The sequence below is a fragment of the Hippocampus comes genome, unplaced genomic scaffold (genome assembly GCF_001891065.2).
Source record: "Hippocampus comes isolate QL1 unplaced genomic scaffold, H_comes_QL1_v1.1 scaffold22, whole genome shotgun sequence".
NCBI classification, from domain to species: Eukaryota; Metazoa; Chordata; class Actinopteri; order Syngnathiformes; family Syngnathidae; genus Hippocampus; species Hippocampus comes.
In genome coordinates this window covers 2,463,047-2,482,121 of record NW_017806175.1, presented here as the reverse complement: position 1 = coordinate 2,482,121, position 19,075 = coordinate 2,463,047, and the positions used below count along the sequence as shown (strand labels likewise).

The following is a 19,075-nucleotide window of genomic DNA, read 5'->3' as shown; positions in this document are numbered from 1 at the left end:
GGACTGTATTTCTTTTGGAAGTGAGAGGAAGTTGCCCTGCCTTGTGCCATGATTGTCCCTTGATAACTGCTTCAAATTGGCGGCCAGTTCGCAACAGGCAACCAGAGGAAAGTAGAAAAGGACAGGCGTACTGTTAATAAAGCCAACGAGAAAGGACAGCGAGCGCCAGCAGGCTTCAAGACGGATTAGAGCGCGCTCTCGGCTTTATGATGCTCAACCTTGAGTCTGCGGAAAGGACAAGAAAAGAGGGAGGATGTTGTTGACATTGTGTGTGCCCAAGTCCGTTTTCATAAACAGCATCCCTGCAAGTCAAGTGCATGGATGCCCGTCTGCGCTTTTCCCAATAACGTTTTACAATTCCGTCCAACTTTGTGATCACGAGGCGGCTCAATGTGTCGTGTGCCGTCCAGTGCATCCCAAACGTTTTTTTTGGGGGGGGGACGCTTTGTTCCATATTTTGTATTATCGCCTTATTCCTTTGATTTTAAATGGCTTGAAATCTTTTGACAAAGTTTCAACACATTTACAACAAGCGTTCTTTATGTAATTCTAAGCAGCTACTTTTTATCTCTTGCCTTTGAATGTCTTTAGCTGTTTGCAAATGCTTTTAGGTCATGTGCCTCTGTTTGCGTGAAGCGCATTGAGTTGCCCTGTGGATGAAATGTGCGATCTGAATAAAGTTGCTTCGCCACCTCTGCCGGCAGGTACGTGGCATGCGTTGTGTAAACTTCCATTTTTAGAGATAAATGTTCAGTGTGATGAACGAGTGGACTTTTAATTACTCTTAGTCAGCTCACTGAAATCTTTCACGTCTCCTGGGTGGGAGTCTTAAAATAAAGACTCCCGAGACATTGAAGTCCATCAACCATCGAAATAATCCTTCGTGATTTGGGCCGTATTAGTGCTCCAAAAAGCGATGCAAATGAAAGTCATCTCTTGCCGCGACCGCTTTGCACGACGACGACGACACTGCAGAGTGCAAAGGGTTTTGTGCGTCCTTCTCAGCGGGCCAAGCTGTGTCAGTGCACGTTACGGTGATGCTCGGCGCCGTCTTAGCGAAGCGCCGTCGAGCTTTGCGTCTCTTCCTCGCTTCGCCTCCTTCGCGTTAACTCACAGTGACTTTGCTTGGAGCGATTGGGGTTCTATTGGGGGAATGTTTGCTTCGGATGTTTGTTATGGAGTCAATATTGTCTGCGAAGAGAATACACCAGCGATGCCTCAAAAGACTCCTGTCTGCTCTGTACTATCTGTCTTTGTCCAAAGTTCGGCATGTATTAGCGACTCGGTTTGCGATAAGCTTCAATCAAAAGAAGGTCGTTTTAGTTCAAGTGCATTCTCAAGGGAATAAAAGAATGTATCAGACATTTGCGGATTAATCCATCACTGGTGTTTTTGATGATCTCATTTCAATTTGGGGGAGTGTGTTCGAGCTGTGGTCCCCAACCACCGGGCCGGTAGCGGTCCGTGGGTCATTTGGTACCGGGCCACACAGACAGAATAAATAACTTACATGACTTCCGTTTTATTCAGAATTTAGAATCTGAAAGATGTTTCATTTTCAAAAATTACCGGCTCATCTGTTACATCCGTCTACAGTGCGTCACTCTTGGGCCTCCTTTTTCTGTCATCGAGAGACTTTTGTTGTCTCGAGACATTTTCAGTGGGGCGGTTTCAGACTTGAGCAGCTGGCGTTTTCACGCTTCCCACGGCACCTACAAAATAAAAGTCGCCACATATTCCAACTGTCAGGACCGCTTTATTGTGACAAGGTGCAAGAAAACCAGTGCACGCGCGTGCACGGCTGAGGAAGGTGGCCCATCTGCCCCAAGGCACCCATGCAAATCGTTGCACATGATAGCGCCCATTTTTTCCCCCCATTTTTCGAAAGGACAGAATTCCATCATGGCGGCGCAGGTTTTTAAGCCCTGATCTTGTTAGTGCTGTTGTATTTCTATATCATCATTCATGAAATGACCTTTGTTCAGTCAAATTGCTTGCTCATAACTAACTGTTGTAATATGTTGTATACTCTTGATCTGTGGGGAAACAAATGATATTTTTCAAACACCTTGTATTATATTTGAAAGCTCCGTTTACGTGGTGGTGGTGGTGGTGTTGTGCTTCCAATTATGTGGTCGAGGTCAGAGTGAGAACGTTATTGGGTCATGACCGCAGCGCGTAACTTCTTCCATAATTGAACCGGTGCCGGTCGGAGGCTTGAGCTCAACAAGCCCTGAAACGGTTTGCTTCCAATGAAAGATTCATGGCTGCATGTCCAAACACGTTGGTAGTCACCCCTTTTGTGTCCTCTGGTTTCACTCTCACATGCGTACTTGGACACTGGAGTCTTTTTAACGACCCATTATGATAATGAAGAAGCCACTTGGGACCTTTAGGAGTGCTTCTTTCATATGAATATATTTACTGTCCTCCAATCAATTAGGTTGTGAACATGAAAAGAACGATAGGATGGGGAACCAATTACTCGGGTACCAGGACAACTATATTGTATTTCTTATGCCCCTTGTTACACTGCATGACACGGCACAGATTTACCCACTCATGAAGCTATCCCATTGGCAAAAGAAGGTACTACCAGATACGATTCTTGGTATCTGGTCAGCAAGGGTACTGAGTGTGTTGAGTTGATGGATGAGGTAAAACAAAGTGTGTGCGTGTGCGTGTGTGTGTGTGTGTGAGAACACTTGTCAGTGGCTACAGGGCCTTGCAGATTGATGGACACAGCCAACGACTTCCCTCCGTGTAAATATGACTAATGTGTTCTTCTCGGGGATCTGTCAACACACACACACACACACACACACACATATATAAAAATGTACACGTGCGCACACACACACACACACACACACACACACTGTACAATAGTGCGACAAGTGGGCATGCGAAAGCTCAGTGTGAGAACAGCCATTTGAAGAGCCCCAGAGCATGGCTCAGTCTCGGAGCCTTTTTTTTTTTTTTTTTTGCTCGCCGACACCTACGCATATTCCCAGGCAGGCTTCTTGCTCATTTGTCAGCTGCGTCGTGCACCTGCAGCGGCGTTCGCAGCCTGGCACTCACATCAGACCTTCTCGCAACCGCTACTCACTTGCTCGCCAAATAGCAAATGCCAATCTTTGAGTTTATTGTACTCTACAGAGCGAACGTGGAAAGAAAACGTGGGACTGTATTTTGGAGAAACCCGACCGTAACATTACATGCCACATTAGCTAGACACGCGCAAGATGCAGTGGAAAGCTGCAGCTTTCTTCCCTCATTAAAAAGTACCCATGATGTATTTTTTTAAACGTGTAAATCTTTTAAAACTAGTACAGAACTGCAGTAATTGTAAAAGTAAACTTGATTTCTAGAGAATGTTTTAAAGATACCAATCAAAATAATACTGGTCAACAGCAAAAATATTTTGGCGCTGATTAAAAAGTTTTTTCAGGCTTTTGAAATTTTGTTTTTAAACGGGGAGTTAACCCAAAAACGTTCTTTACAATGAAATGTTCTATTGCGTTTGTGCAATTTGAGTTAGCGGCAAAAGCCACCCGTTTTTAGCCATCTCGGGGAGGGGGGGGGTGCATTTTGCCACTTTCTGTCACCTGAAAATGACATCACAGTTGCTCAGGGCTTTCAAATAATTCATCTGGGAATGTTTACTTGCATCTCTGATTTTAAAATGTTGTGAAAAATTGGTTGAGCAGTGTCATTTCCAACAGAGTGCAATATAGTACAAAAGAGAAGTTGAAGAGACAGGTTATTTTAAAAAAAATAGTAAAATACAGTACTATTTGTCACTATTGATTTCGGATAACGTGAGTAATGTGTATTTGCTTTTATGTCAAAGTCTTTTCTTTGACAAAACTACATTGTATTTTAGCAGCACGTGGACCGTGTCCATTGTCCCATTTAGCATAAGCAAGTGCCTTCCTGTCAAAGGCAACGCCGTAAATGATGGCGACGATCTGCTGAGGACTGTTTGAGCCGAATGTGTTGACTTGCCTGCTGAGGATGTGGAGGCTGGAACACATGTTGAGATGCAAATAAATGATGCGCTGCGGGGGGGGTGTGCCCGACCTCCCCCCTCTGCAGTTTGACTGCCCACTCTACTGTCTAAAAGTGTCTCTTTGTTGCTGTTCAAATTGTACTTGAAAGACACTCCCTCCCTCTCAATCTCGCTCTATCCCCCACGCGTTTGATTGAGGCTGCGGTTAAAAAAAAAAAAAGCCCACTTGGCCATCTGGATGCGGTTCCGTTGGGATACGATAAGTCATGTATGTGCTGTCATTAACACTTCCTCTTTGTCATTATCCAGCCATCCATTTTCTAATCGGCTTGTCCTCACGAGGGTCATGGGCGCGGGCGTCCTGGAGCCTGACTTGGAGCATAGACCAGGAAATGGGTCTCTGTCTAGGCTTTAAAAAAATGACACAGCTCAGGCAGCACGGTGGACCTAGTGGTTAGCATGCCTGTTTCACAATGGAGAGATTCTGAATTTGAATCTCAGTAGTGTGTCAGTCCAATCAATCTGTGGGATCTTATTTTATTATGAAGATGCCTTGCGGCTGCTTGCATTTTTAAGAGACTTAAAAAAAAAAAAACGAACATAAAAACTGTTTATTAAGATCTCATCGCCAGATGTAAATACACCACAAATTTTACCGTGAAGAAAAGCCTTCATCAAAGTGTCCACCGTTACGCGTGTCCTTTTGACCGTCATAGAGTATTCAAATGAGCAGAGTGGGCATTAGCATAAAGCCTTAGCAGGAAAGTTGATTAGTCGATGATCACGAAATGACAGAAAACATACAAGACAAAACCGTTGAGTTTCATATAGTTTTTTTTAACTGGTTGTTGTTATCACTTCATGGAGTTTGTTCGACGGTGCATAATGATTGTCCGTTAGAGTAAGTACAGCTGGGAGGGAATTCTGTTCAATTCCCATAATACCCCTCAAAATGTGTGAAAAGCCGACGCCATCTGTTTGTCGCCACCAACATTTGTTTTTTGTTTTTTTTTTGCATGTGTGTGTGTATATATAGTGCTGGTAAATAGCCCTAAAAGCATCGAAGACGTGAGCTCCTAAAGTCAATTCTCTACCCCTGCGCCTTTAAGATGTTTGGCAAACACGACTGTGAAATGAGAGAGGAAAAATTACCAGAAGAGGAGAAATCTGTGAAGAACAAACGAACAGCAGGTGGTTGGGGCTGGTGAGGGGGACGGGGGGGGGCAAGCCGTTCAGGTGGAGATGCCACACAGATGCAGGCGGGCTGCGCGTGTTTGAGGCTGCACTGGGCGCGTGGATCATGTAGTATTTGGAGTGTGGTTGAGAGAGAGAGAGCGATAGACGAAGACATGGTGTGAGGTGAGTGTGAGGTTTGCGCATGTGACGTGGTGTCTGGTAGCGAGAGTGCTTCTGCCTTTGTGTGAGTGTGGCGTGTCTGGAGTGGAGTAAAAAAAAAAAAAGTGTGTGCATGTAAGAGAGGGAGATTGAGATGTGTGGTGTTTGTTGCGTGAGAGTGTGTGTCTGGAGCCAAACTGTTGTCTGCCAGCGCGTGTATTGGGGTGTAAAGTTGGTGTGTGTGTGTGTGGATGTGTGTGTGTTGTGTGTGTGTGTGTGTGTGTGTGTGTGTGTGTGTGTGTGTGTGTGTGTGTGTGTGTGTGTGTGTGTGTGTGTGTGTGTGCGAGAGACACCGAGAGACAGAGAACGTGACTGTAATGGAAATGTACCAGACCAGAAGGCTGCCATATGTGATCAGACAATCACGGTGTAGCAGCATGTGGCTGATTATCCAAGGTTATTTCGAACACCCTCTCCCAAGTCACTGGACTAATTTCCATCACGAGGCGGCATAATTTTTAGTCCGAAATGTAACGGCGGTGTAAAAAAATCGTAACGACAAATACAGCACATTTGTGGGACAACCTCTGATACTGCATTCTGTACAATCTCACCATTTTTTTTTGGGGGGGGGGGTCTCTGCTTGTTGTCCAATTTTGATTACAGCCTCAACAGTGAAGAACAGGCCCGTATAAACACGTCGCTATGACAACATCAGTCATACATAGCTGTCGATTTATGCAAAGAGAACTTTGTGTGTTCATTATTATTCCGAGATATGAGATGAGCATTTTAAATGTCAACACGTGGTGGTGGTGGTGGTGGTGATGTTCTTCTTCAAACATACGCATGCAAACAGTCGGTGTTGTGTGCAGGTTGTCCTCGAGGTTCGCTGGGCACACTGCAGCGCCCACATACTGTCTGAGCCCACGCCACCTTATTAATGAGCGACCGCTAACAGATATGCTCTTAAAAAGGTGACTGGGAAACTGGAGCCATTTTGAAATGTGCCTGTCGTAGGGGAAAAGGGGGGTGGGCACCAACGGCATTGTGGCGAGCGGGGCTTGAATTTCAGAGATAGCCGGTATCATCAAAGTTCATCACATTATGACGAACATGTGAATGTCAGAATCTTATTACACAGCCAAGATCTTGCTCAAAAAACAAATGTCAGCTGACTGCTCGTGTCAAAGCAAAGGTTAGATGAAGCAGGAGTAATAATCCACCAGGGGGTGAAAATCTTGGAGGAAAATAAATGTCACAGGTAATTATGGCGATGTTTAGGACGAATCTGACTAATGGTGATCTTACGCCGAACGATTTTTACAGTCACGGACTAAAAACGGGAAGTGAGGAGGAAATTTGAGTTTTATTGCAAGTCACAGTTAGGCCCGTCGCAATAACATTTTTCATTTTTAATAATGGATGAACTTGTATTCCTGTTGTTAGTCGAATCCCTCCGCTTATTCTTTGCTTCTCTCACTCCGTCACTAGAATTTGAGTGACCGCTGATGTAACCTAATGTGTCAGCCTCTGTCCTTTGCTCGAACAGGGCCTCGGGCACCCTCTGACCAGCCTCTCTCACGCTTAATCAGGCGGGCCAGTGCATTTGACATGTCTCAAATTTGCCATATTGTTTTCAGTTAAAGATTATAGGCAAGGAAATGGAGCCCTAAAACGGTAGCTTCCTAATTTAAAAAAAATCCAAAAATCCATTTCTTGAATGTCTGTGTCATGTAGCAATGTCTTCTTTTTGTTTCCCCATGTTAATTTCAGCTCTACTTGCATTTTCACTCACTTAATTTCATTCCAAGATGACGAATAATCATCTCTGAGTTGGGACAGATTGCAAATGAGTGCCTGAGGTGAAGGACGTCAAAGGAGTTATTAACGCGCTCTGAAACGGGAGCAGGTGATCATTTTAAGAGCCGGTGAAAGGCGCGTTCCCTTTTTTGCTGCATCATGTCAAACTCAGACACTCATTAAAAAGCATTTGTCTTTTTTTTTTTTGTCCCTCAGCTCATCGGCAGAAGGAGATTTTGACAACATTCAACTGCTTTTGACACGTGCTTTTCGAAGTGTGTCTGTTGGTATTTCGGGAGGGTCGTACATCGAAAAGGATGCACAAACATGATATCAAAGGATCAGTTTAGCATCGTACGTGCCTCAGCGGGGATGGCCCTGTGATCGAGCCTGACATGCTTTGATCAGTGGCCTTTTGCCCTTTAGCTACTTTGTATTTGCGAAGCGTAAACGGCCGCCTTCACTCTCCTGCTGTGATCGGTCACTTTGTGAACTACCAAAGCGAGTGATGTTGTTTTGATCGCTACATGTCATCAGGAAGAAGATCAAATGTATGTGAAACGCTGAGGCCAATGTGGATAAAATGCAGATATATCCATTTGGTTAGTCAAAGCAGGCCAAAGCCTGATTTCTTTTGGGGAAGGGAACTCGTGATTGTCAGTGGCGATATTATGTGTGTGCTGTGCTGTACTGGTCATATTGAGTGTTTTAAGATTTTTTTTTTTTTTCCTTGCCATCTCTTAGGTTTCTCTATTAACCCTTTCACGCACCCTGTCACCTGATAACATGATAAGCTGTCCACTGTAGTAACCGCTGTACCTGAAAGGGTTAAAGAAACAAACGAGAAGACAAACTAAAACAAAAAATGTCACCCTATCCGCAATTTTTTTTTTTTTTTTTAACTGACTCCAGAAGGCAAATGGTGAGCGTGTCCATCTAATCCAGTGGTTCTTAACCTGTTTAGACGTACCGAACCCAATCAATTAATAGGCACATTCACCGAACCCTTCATGAGTGAAAAATATATATTTTTTAACAAATTCAACATATTAAAAAAAAAAAAACTTTTTTTAAAAACAGAAAAAATAAATAAAATTTCAAGAGATAATTATACTTTTTTTTTTTTTAATTGTATGACGTACTATCAAGACAGTCACGTTGACTACCGAAGCGAAGTAAATTTCCCACAGCACTGATTGGACCATCAATGTCATGTGATCATCTGCAGCCAGTGATGGCCAAGCGGGCGTGTCATAACTAATTAACATGTTGAGTTGCGTGTGTCTCACCCTCCATGGCAGATTCTCCGTCGAACCCCTGCGGTTCGATCGAACCCAGGTTAAGAACCACTGATCTAATCCAAATTCCGTATTTTATATCTTTGTGAACCCAAAAGTAGCCCGCCCGCTAACTAACAAACAGATGGACAAGCAACACCTAAAATAATGCTCCGCAATGGATCTGTCTCCACCCCTAAAATCAAAAGTGATACCGTCTTGTCATACATGAACTTCCAACTTCCGTCTGTAATCTTTTTGTGTTACTGTAAAACTCATCAAATTCTCTCCCATCTTGTCATCTCAGGTGTCCCGCCCAGTGATTGTAGCTCAGAGCCGAAGAAGAGGAGGAGGAGGAGGAGGAGGAGAAAAAAGCAGAAAGGGTGCCATGGGGGTCAGCCTCAGACAGGATGTGGTTTGGCTCCTGCCGTTCTTCATCCTGCTGGTGACGCTTAATCTGCGGCCCGCCCGGGGTCAAGTATGTCCTCAGCGCTGCGAGTGCGTTGCCAAACTCAAGACGGTCTCCTGCCACGGTAAGAGATTGTCTGCGCTGCCTGACGGGATTCCACTGGACACCAAGATCCTGGACCTGAGTGCGAATAAACTGCGCTGGGTGGAGCATGGCGATCTGATATCCTTTTCCAACGTGGAGAAGCTGGATCTCGGTGAGAATATGATCAGTGTCCTGGAACCGAATGCTTTTTCTAGTCTGCAGAGCCTGCAGTCGCTTTCACTGAGGGGTAACCAATTAAAACTGATCCCCACGGGGGCTTTCTCACACCTTTCAAATCTCACCTCTCTGGACCTTAGTGGGAATAAGCTTGTGATTCTTTTGGACTTTACTTTCCAAGACCTGAAGAGTCTGCGGAACCTGGAAGTTGGCGACAACGATCTGGTGTATATCTCCAACAAGGCCTTTTTGGGTCTGGTGGCACTGAGAGAGTTGACCATCGAGAGGTGCAACTTGACTTCGGTATCCAGTCAGTCTTTGTCCTACCTCCACAACCTGGTAACCCTGCGGCTCCGCTACCTGGGCATCTCCACGTTAGAGGACCAGAACTTTCGTAAGCTGGGAAACCTGAGGGGTCTGGAGATCGATCACTGGCCCTTTTTGGAATACGTCACCCCCCACAGCCTCCAGGGTCTCAACTTGTCATGGTTGTCCATCACGCATACCAACATCACCTGCGTGCCCACGTCGGCCCTACGAAGCCTCTCCCACCTCACCAGCCTCAACCTATCCTTCAACCCGATTTCGGTCCTGGAGTCCTGGTCGCTGAGAGACCTACTCCGGCTGAAGGAGCTGCATCTGGTCGGCACAAGGCTGGCGACAGTGCAGCCGTACGCCCTGGGTGGTCTCCGTCAAATCCGCCTGCTTAACCTCTCGGCGAACAACTTGGTGACTCTGGAGGAGGCAGCCTTCCAGTCGGTCAACAGCCTGGAGACACTCCGTTTGGACGGCAACCCACTGGCCTGCGACTGCCGCTTGCTTTGGATCCTTCAGCGTCGGAAGACGCTGAATTTTGACGGCGCCTCCCCGGTGTGCATGACGCCCTTGGAGGTGCAGGGGCGATCCTTGGGCGCGTTCTCAGATGCAGCCCTCTTTGATCATTTCACCTGCCAGAAGCCCAAAATCCGCAACAGGAAACTGCAGCAAATATCGGCTCGCGAGGGGCAGGTGGTGTCCTTCGTTTGCAGGGCGGAGGGGGAGCCCACGCCGGTGATCTTCTGGATATCTCCGCAGCGGCGTCGCATCACGACGAAGAGCAGCGGCCGCTTGACGGTCTTAAAGGAAGGCACCTTGGAAATCAGGTATGCCCAGGTGATGGACACCGGAACCTACATCTGCATTGCCAGTAATGCAGGAGGGAATGACACGTACTTTGCTACGCTCACAGTCAGCGGGCTGCCACTCGACGCCGCCCTCATGGCCAACCGCACCTACTACGCCGGGGACCTTAACGACACAAACCTGAATGACACGAGAGTTTTCCTCAAGTTCACTCTGGACCTGAAGACGATCCTCATCTCCACGGCGATGGGCTGCATCATGTTCCTGGGGGTGGTCCTCTTCTGTTTCATCCTGCTCTTCGTGTGGAGTCGCGGGAAAGGACAGCACAAAAATAATTTCTCCGTCGAGTACTCTTTTAGAAAAGTGGACGGGCCGGCCACCAGCGGAGGGCAGGGCGGTGCCCGCAAGTTCAACATGAAGATGATTTGATCCTCCTGGAGAGCTTTTAAACTTTTTTTGGATTGCTTCTTTGCTCATCTCTGACAGGAAATGAGGACACCTGAAGGATGGCTGCCTTGCTTGAGATCACTCATGTGAATGTTGAGAGGACACAAGTTGGCACTGATCCCCACCACACACACACACACACACACACACCGACGCACACACACCACCACATACACTTAATTGTACAGTGTTCTTTCCCTAATGCTGTTTTTCAATGTCAAGGACATTAATCACTTTCTCTTTGTGCTTGCAACGTTGACCACATTTGTTTTTGACATTCTGGGAGAAAAACAACCTCGAGTCATGAGAAACTATTCCAAAGGTGTATATGTAACATCCGAGTGCGCTTTGATGAGAGTTACTCACGGGAAGGGATGATAATGACAACCTCTGACGACTGAGCTTTTGAACATGTTATTCTCTGTGTTCTGTTACAACTGGAAATGAAACCAAGCAATGAAAACATGCTAGGATTTTAATCCGTATCTCCGGTCACTTCCTCCTTCGAGCACACCATTTCCACAAGACATTAAACAAAACCACTAATCGCTTTTACACGGGTCTTCGGTTTTCCACAGAATCCACATGAGACATTTCAAGGATACAAACGGCGTGCAGTGAATTCATAAGAATATATTGCCACGCTCATTTACCCCCATACTATTTATTTTTCATTCATTAATTCGTTCTAAATTTGAAAAAAATTCCCGTTTCTTAACATGTCTGTGGCATGCAAAAAACGAAACAACAAAAAAAAAAAACCTCAAGTCATCTTCAACTTAGCAATCGTGTGCTGCTGATCAGAAGCTAACCTTGCTAGCTAACGCGAACGTTTACATCCAACCAAACTCAGTGCAGCCCTGCTTACCTTTTGCCATTGACATGACACCAGTGTAAGATGTGGTTGTTTCCTCGTGGTGGCCTCTCCCCATGACAGCGTTTCAGCCAGTGTCGTGCAGCAGTTGCTTGAAAGTGCCTCTGGATCTTCACCCAGCCTATCTCATCATATCATGGGTGCAGAAACTTGTGGGGGCAGTTATGTAAATGAGCCCCACTGTTATGTCACGTAACACTGCAGTATGACTCGCTCAGAGACACGTTTTCAAAATAGGCAGACAAAATCGTGACTTGATTTGATTTGGCACTCGATGGGTGGGACGGCACTCCAGTCACATAACTATTTGTAGAAAGGCCATAAAATGTCATTTTCCCATCATGTGTCCTCCTTAAGGCTCAAGTCAAAATGGGCCCTTAATGTATTTACAAAGAGACAGTACCAGAAGGATTAAATGGGAATATAGTGTCCAAAATGTACGATACTGTTTAGTATTCTATTGCTTCCTCGTGGCTTGTTTTATACAAAGGTTGTGCAATCACATTTTACTGTTCATTCAGCTGTAACTTTTTTTTTTTGCAAAGCAGGGTTATGTCCCTTACATTTTCTCTGTCTCTCTCTTTCTTTCCGCCGTCTCAAACTGATCACACTCCCCGAGCTCATAGCGAACGTGACCTTGTGCACTGGCACAAAGTGTTGTGATGAAAAGATGAACGAGAGCTCAGTGGGCCGTAATCTTGTTACATAGGAATGGAGTTGCAAGAGAAAATTGCAGGTTCTTTTCCAGAAAGATATCAATGGAAGTTTAGCTAAGGAATACAAAAGAGGGACGCTTTCCATAGGAATGAATGGGAATTGACTTTACACACTGCAGAACAAAGACCGGATCTAAAAAGTCTACACACCCTTGTTCAAAGGCCAGATTTCTGTGACAAGAACTAATAAGACCAAAATAAATAATTTCCACCATTAGTGTCCCTTAACCTATACAAATCAAATGAATTTTTAGAAAAAAAAAAACAGTTTGAGAATGAGATAAACAACTGAAATCATGTGGTTGCAAAAGTGGGCACACTTATGTTAAAAATTAACCCATCACAATTCTGCTCGTATTCAATGGGTGCCAGCACACATCTGCCACCATTGAAAGAGCAAGACTAAATATTTTGTGCTATCACTGCCTGCTATTTGGAGGTATTCATAATTCCTTGCACCTCGGAAAAGGCCCCAGTTCCATCTGAAACAAAAAAACAGCCCCAAAGCATGATGCGCCCATCAACAAGCCTCACACTAGGTATGATGTTGTTTTGGTGACCAGCAATGTTGTGTTTTGTGCCAAACACACCTTGTGGCCAAACGGCTCATTTTCCCAAAATAGTTTTACACTCAAAAGCAAAAAAAAAAAAAAAAAAAGAAAGATGTCAGGTAAAGCCGACTACAACATCTGAACATGGTTTTAACCCTTTAGAGGACAGCGATTACGACAGTGGACAGTTTATCAGGTACAGGGTGCATGAAAGGGGCATGTTAAAAGGTGGCAGGCGTGAGCTGACTCCCTTGTAACAAGAGTTGGAATGGAATTGGTGAGTTCAAAACATAGCCACATAATATCAGTTTTACTTGGAGCTTTTTTTTTTAATCAGTTAAAGTGTGTGGATTGTAGGTCACCTTAATTGTAATTTTTATCTCAATGTCAAACAAAACATGGCATTTATTTGAACAGGGGTGTGTGGACATTTTGTATCCTCTGTGATCATGAACATTCACAAAGTTGAACGCTTCAACAAGTATGTTTCGCATTACCTTTGCCTTTTCAACGGGATGCTCCTACAGAATTTTGCCGATTATGGCTTGTTTCCAAACTTGTGTTGCAAGACCCCCCCCCCCCCATTCAAATTGAAGGACAAAATTGAAACTTTTCCTTTTTAATCCCGAAAAAGTCACATTTCTTCTCATTAATTCTTATCGAAGAATCACTGTTAGGATGCAAACACTGAACTGTTCAGTATTCCACTTCATAATCAACGAAAATCAAATATTAATGGCCTCATTAGTTTACACACTTGATTTAGTTCCGCTCAAGGCATTTCTCTTCGAGTGGAACTTGACATTGGCTCCCCACACTGTTAACTTCAAGCCACACACTTATTACTCTGCTGCCATCTGCTGTATTACCTTGTACTGGTTTGGTACAAGTTTGGAATTACAAACTTGCATTTTTTTTCATTGTCTTTTGTTGAAATCATGCTGTAAATATTGAAACCACTGCCATTGGAAATTGTGCTGCTGTTTTTAATGGTGGTGATTCATTTATATGTATGTATATATGAAAAAACAGAAAAGAGGAAGCAGAGTGTTCAGAAAGCATGCGATATGATGTCTTGTTCACTGAACCATTTTTATTGCAGCGAGTGAGTTTTACTTATTTATTTATTTTTAAATATTCATGACACCTGCAACACTGTGAAATGATTTGATTCCATTTTTACATTTGTCTTGGTCCAGTTTGAATGAGTCCAGCTGTGCAATTGTCGTTTCAGATTTATTCACCCAGAGACAAGATGGGGTCTTTATTGTTTATTTTGTGGGGGTGGGGGGAGTATCAAATAAAGGACGTTTTGTGAACAGAACAAACAAAAAATGATTCACCTTTGTGTGTTTATTAATTTAAGGAGGATATGAGCTTGTATTGTCTGTCCTACTCTATTTTAGGAAACTACTCTATGTTCGAATGTACTTGAGAATTCGTTTGAACGTGTTTGTAAGAATGGTCAAACTTATTTAAATACGTTCGAACGTACTCAGTGATACGTTCGAATGTACTTGCAGGCTAAATGCTACACACGTAGCACCCCCCCCCAATAATGCCACGATGTATTGACTTCAGCACGCACAATCTTTTGGCCTATAGTATACCAATATGTTTGAAAATTAATTTTTATTCAGAATTTTATAGTTTTATTATGTCTGGGGGCATGATTTACGGTTGGTGTTTTCCCCATAACGCCACGGAATATGCACTTGCTCAAGTCAATACACCGTGGCATTATGGGAAAAAATGCTACACTTGAAGCATTTAGCCTACAGGTATGTTCAGACGTATTTGCCGGTTGAAAACTGTTACTTTACATCGGCAGTTCCGCGCTTCCATAATTTTTCTCTCGACTTCAACTCAGAAAAAAATACCACAAAAACGGTTTTGATCACAACTACCGAAGGTTTCATCCTTTTTTTTTCACGGTGACAGCAAATTTGCGGCAGCGACAACGGTGAGAGCCAGTGGCAGTAGTACTGCTGTCAGTGTCAGACGAGAATAATGCAGTAGGGGTTAAATTCCGACACGACTGGCACTTTTCATCACGAAGAGGTGAGTACTAAAGCCGTCGAAGGCCCCAGGATGGGGTTTGCTTTGAGGGGTTTAGTTCGAGCTGTCGTCCCCGTGAGGGGACTGTCTTGTCTCAACTTGTGGTGAATCTGGGGGAAAACCCGTGCAGGTTGCGGTTTTGGGCTCATTTGTAGGGGGAGATGTGATGAGCGACCCGACAGGAGTGGCTAAGAGCTGGGTGGAGTAGGTGCATACCGGCGTGGAATAGATACCGATCGGCGTGTACGAAAAGCCAGTCACGCTGTTGAAGCCATGCATGGGGATGACGAGACCAGGGTGCGATAAGTACCCGTGGCGCTCGGAAGTGTAGAGGAGGGCGTAGTGGTCTTGGAGAGCCAAGAGTTGAGCACGCAGACGGATGTTCTCCTCCCTCAGAGCAGCGACGTGGCGTTCCAGCATGAAGTCGTGCAGCCTCCTCTTGTCGCGGGAACGCTTGGCTGACTCGTTGTTTTTGAGGCGCCTCTGCCAGTAGGTGGCGTCCTTCTCGCCCTCAGGGGTGAACGTCCTCGTTCGCCGCGGTCCTGGCTTTCGGACCACGTTGTCCATTGACAACACGGGGCTTGCCGGAAGTGACATGACGAACACGCGGGGAACCTGAATTCAGGAGATTATTGATTCATTTGTAAATAATATTGGTCAAATGAACATTTTTTTTATATACACTATTGTGAACATAAATGATCATATGTCATAATAATTGGCTAATTAGCAATGTTTTTGTTTTGACGAATGTTTCTTCGTGATAATAAATGTGCTTAAAATCTTATTCAGCAATTGGTTAAGTGAATTATTATAAATAATACAATTCAAAATACAAGCAGAATAAAGCAATTTGGTCAAATCTACATTACAAGAACAATTTTAATTTTATAAGTCATTGTTTAATTAACATTGCTCAGTTAAAATGTAGTCCTGTCTGTATTATTACATTCATTTATGATTGATATATATTCCGCCTCTACTCCATCTCTCCTTTTAGGATTGCTTTTTATATCATGTTTTGTCATTATGTCAGCCTCTATGTTGACTTACAACACCGAATGAATTTTTACAATAAGTTCTTTATGAACTAAAAGCCTTGAAATTTACTCAATCATATTAACTGTCACATTTAAAACAGAAGTATGATTTTAATGTTTGCTTTCTCGTGATAAAACGTTTTAAAGATATTTTTTGTGTTTCTCATTTACACTGTTTGGCATACAAATGTTGAGACATATGGTTGGATATTCCAATTTTGTGTCGATTGTGGATAATGATAATGATGAAGAATAAGGAAAACGGAATAATTTACAAAATTTTAACCTCCAGTATTGTCCAACATTTTTTCTGACTTGTCTGATATTACAAAAACTAAATGTAAATAATATACATTTAAACAAGCCAAATTGTATTTGCGACAGTAATTAAAAAACAAACGCTTTTGAGTGTGTGTGTGTGTGTGTGTGTGTGTGTGTGTGTGTGTGTGTGTTTGCGTGTATGTGTGTACATATGTATATAATGTGAAATATATCTTATGTAAAAACACATTCAGTACATATTATGTGTAAACATTAAATAATGTGCGTCTTGACTGCAAGGAGTTTAAATGTGCCCAACACATACGAAACTGCTGCAACATCATTTCAGTACATATTTAATCAATAAAAATAATTGAGTGGACATTTCACTGAGTACTCCTGCACAGCCCAATTGAAATGCTTCATGGAAAAACAAACAATATAATGCATGAATTTGTTAATGTTTCTTTTAATGATTATACAGTATACCCGAAATGAGAGTTACAAAATATTAAAAACAGCGCTCCGTGTTATAGAGTGCAGTTCGACTACCATAAAGTCAACCTACTGTCCATCAAAAGTGAGCATTATTATTTTTGTAGAAGCACATTGAGGCCTTACCTTGTGCACCAATCTCCACTGTCTCGTACCGTGGTGAGATGTGCTTCATTGATGCTCGCACTGATTGTATCATTGTGAAACACTTCTGACTGATTTGTGTTGTGGTGACTGCCAACCCCTCTATGAGCAAAAGTATCATTTCAATCGGTGAACTGTGATGTGCGACCGTACAGTAAAAGTGATGCCATGGTGTTTTTGTAATTATCTCTGCAAGCCACTGTGTACTATTTCCCTCATTTTGTAGCTTGTATCCAGAATCTTGAAAAAAAAAACATTTAAGTCAATTGCCCGAATTTTTTAAAAAAAAAAAACATTTAAGTCGATTGACCGAATTTTTAAATTAATTTATTCTGTGATCAATAAAAACTTTTTTAAATGGACAAGTAACATAACCTATACAAGCTAATAAAGTCTACACACTCGTGTTGAAATGCCAGGCTGACCGACCAAATTGTTTCATTTCAAAACTTTTCCACCATGAATGTTACCCGTAACCTACCTAACTTGGGAAAAAAATATCTTTACAGTAGGAGAAGGAAAACTGCCTCTGACGAAACCCAAATAAAGTTCAGCTGTTCATGGAGGATTTTCCCGACATTTGTGCCGTCACATCTTACAGTACAAACCGTGATCTGCAGAGCTTCCTTAGCATCAGAGGGACCCTTTTGTTCAAAGGTATCAGTCAGGAGAATTTTTTCAAAATCATTTTTCAAGGCATGAAATAAGTGACGACAGTCATTATCAAGTGGAGAAAATATGGCACAAAATTGACACTACCAAGAACTGGAAAACTTTCAAAAATTTATGAAGAGACTTAAGACTATAAACTGTTCAGGGAGGCTAAAAGAGGCTGATAGCAACATTGAAGGAACTGCAGGAATTTCTGGCAAGTGCTGACATTTAGTACACGTAGCAACAATCTCCTGTTGCCTGTGCTATGGGGTAAAAGGGCAAGATGGAAGCCACTGCTACTGGGCCTTCGAAAACATGTAGGGAATTATGAACAGTTCCAAAGACTAATCAGTGTTAGCACAAAACATTTCCAGAAAGCACAACAATGTCAGAAAAAAAGCCTACAAGAACATCTCAACTTGATTTGAAATGAATCAGACGCACTGTAAATGGTGGCATATGTGTGCTCATTCCCATTGAACACATGTTTGAACATCTCCGGTTATGAGGGTGTGCACACGTGCACTGGGCCTTCGAAAACATGTAGGGAATTATGAACAGTTCCAAAGACTAATCAGTGTTAGCACAAAACATTTCCAGAAAGCACAACAATGTCAGAAAAAAAGCCTACAAGAACATCTCAACTTGATTTGAAATGAATCAGAGGCACTGTAAATGGTGGCATATGTGTGCTCATTCCCATTGAACACGTTTGAATATCTCCGGTTATGAGGGTGTGCACACTCGTGCAACCACATGATCTCAACTCACATTGTATGTTCACTGAGCTCAAATGTCAGAAGATTTGCCGACATTATGAAGCTTTGAGGCATTTTTTTTCCCCTGCTTCCACTGTTATCGAGGCCTGCTTTAATATACCATGAAAGTGAATGTAGTGTACAATACACGTTAGCCACTCTTCCATTGCAAAGTTGGTTGTGGTAAAACCCATATTGGAAATTAAAGGCATGCTCTGGAATTATTGCCTTGCGTCTATGTTTAGGGACTGTGTGCCCTGCAGACAGACCGGTGGCGTTATTACTTCCTGCAGCAGAGGTCCAAGAAAAGATTTGTCATGCGGCCAAGAACCACAACGGAACAGTTTCCAAGTATGACGGTTGTTTGATTGTGAAGATAGAATATCCTCCTGACTACCAGGAAAAAAAAATGTTGTCCAATCACATTTATTTTGAAATTCCCCAATCTATGTGAAGTAATTGGACTACTCCAAAAGAAATTTTTGAAATTCCACGACATTTTTTAAACACTTGAATACTAGGCTCAATTACACTTAAAACAACTCAAACAACACTTTAACGTGTTCATAAGAGTCTTATAAATAAAATGCCAACAGCATTTCAAGACAAAATGTGTTTGATAAAAAGTATTACTTTTCCTCTTCCCATAAAAAGTGCTTGCACTGAGGGAAGCCATTTTCTTACTTTTTCTAACCCCTACAAATTTGGTATCATTGGAAAGCACTGAATGTCCTCTTTAGAGTAACGAAGGAGTTAATGCGATTGGATGCACTGGGTGGGAGATATTTAGGTTTACAAATGTCCTCTACAGAGGACAAATTTGAACTACTGGTCGTCAGGAGGTTATCAGTGAAAAAT

The 19,075-nt window shown here is 43.1% G+C and overlaps 3 protein-coding genes across 5 annotated transcripts in view; 2 read left to right on the top strand and 1 right to left on the bottom strand.

The window, feature by feature from the left end:
- Positions 1–13,830, top strand: part of lingo3a (leucine rich repeat and Ig domain containing 3a) — a 33,096-nt gene extending 19,266 nt beyond the window's left edge. The window contains exons 2-3 of one of the 2 annotated variants that reach the window (XM_019897112.1): positions 8,735–13,003; positions 13,036–13,830. In XM_019897112.1, the coding sequence (XP_019752671.1) occupies positions 8,816–10,648 (1,833 nt within the window). In that variant the 5' untranslated portion in view covers positions 8,735–8,815 and the 3' untranslated portion in view covers positions 10,649–13,003; positions 13,036–13,830. Of the gene's footprint in view, positions 1–8,734; positions 13,004–13,035 lie in introns of those variants that run through there. The other variant, XM_019897113.1, reaches the window with a different exon arrangement.
- A 244-nt stretch (positions 13,831–14,074) lies between these two features.
- LOC109532300 (nuclear factor interleukin-3-regulated protein-like) lies at positions 14,075–16,858 on the bottom strand. The gene is made up of 2 exons (XM_019897114.1): positions 16,788–16,858; positions 14,075–15,480 (listed from the first exon to the last, which is right to left on the bottom strand). The coding sequence occupies exon 2, from the start codon at positions 15,460–15,462 to the stop codon at positions 14,920–14,922; it is 543 nt and encodes a 180-aa protein (XP_019752673.1). The 5' UTR covers positions 15,463–15,480; positions 16,788–16,858; the 3' UTR covers positions 14,075–14,919.
- The window catches only part of atp8b3 (ATPase phospholipid transporting 8B3), a 32,122-nt gene continuing 27,304 nt past the window's right edge, over positions 14,258–19,075 (top strand). Inside the window, exon 1 of one of the 2 annotated variants that reach the window (XM_019897109.1) lies at positions 14,258–14,868. The gene's annotated coding sequence lies outside the window, so the exon portion shown is untranslated. The remainder of the gene's footprint in view (positions 14,869–19,075) is intronic. The other variant, XM_019897111.1, reaches the window with a different exon arrangement.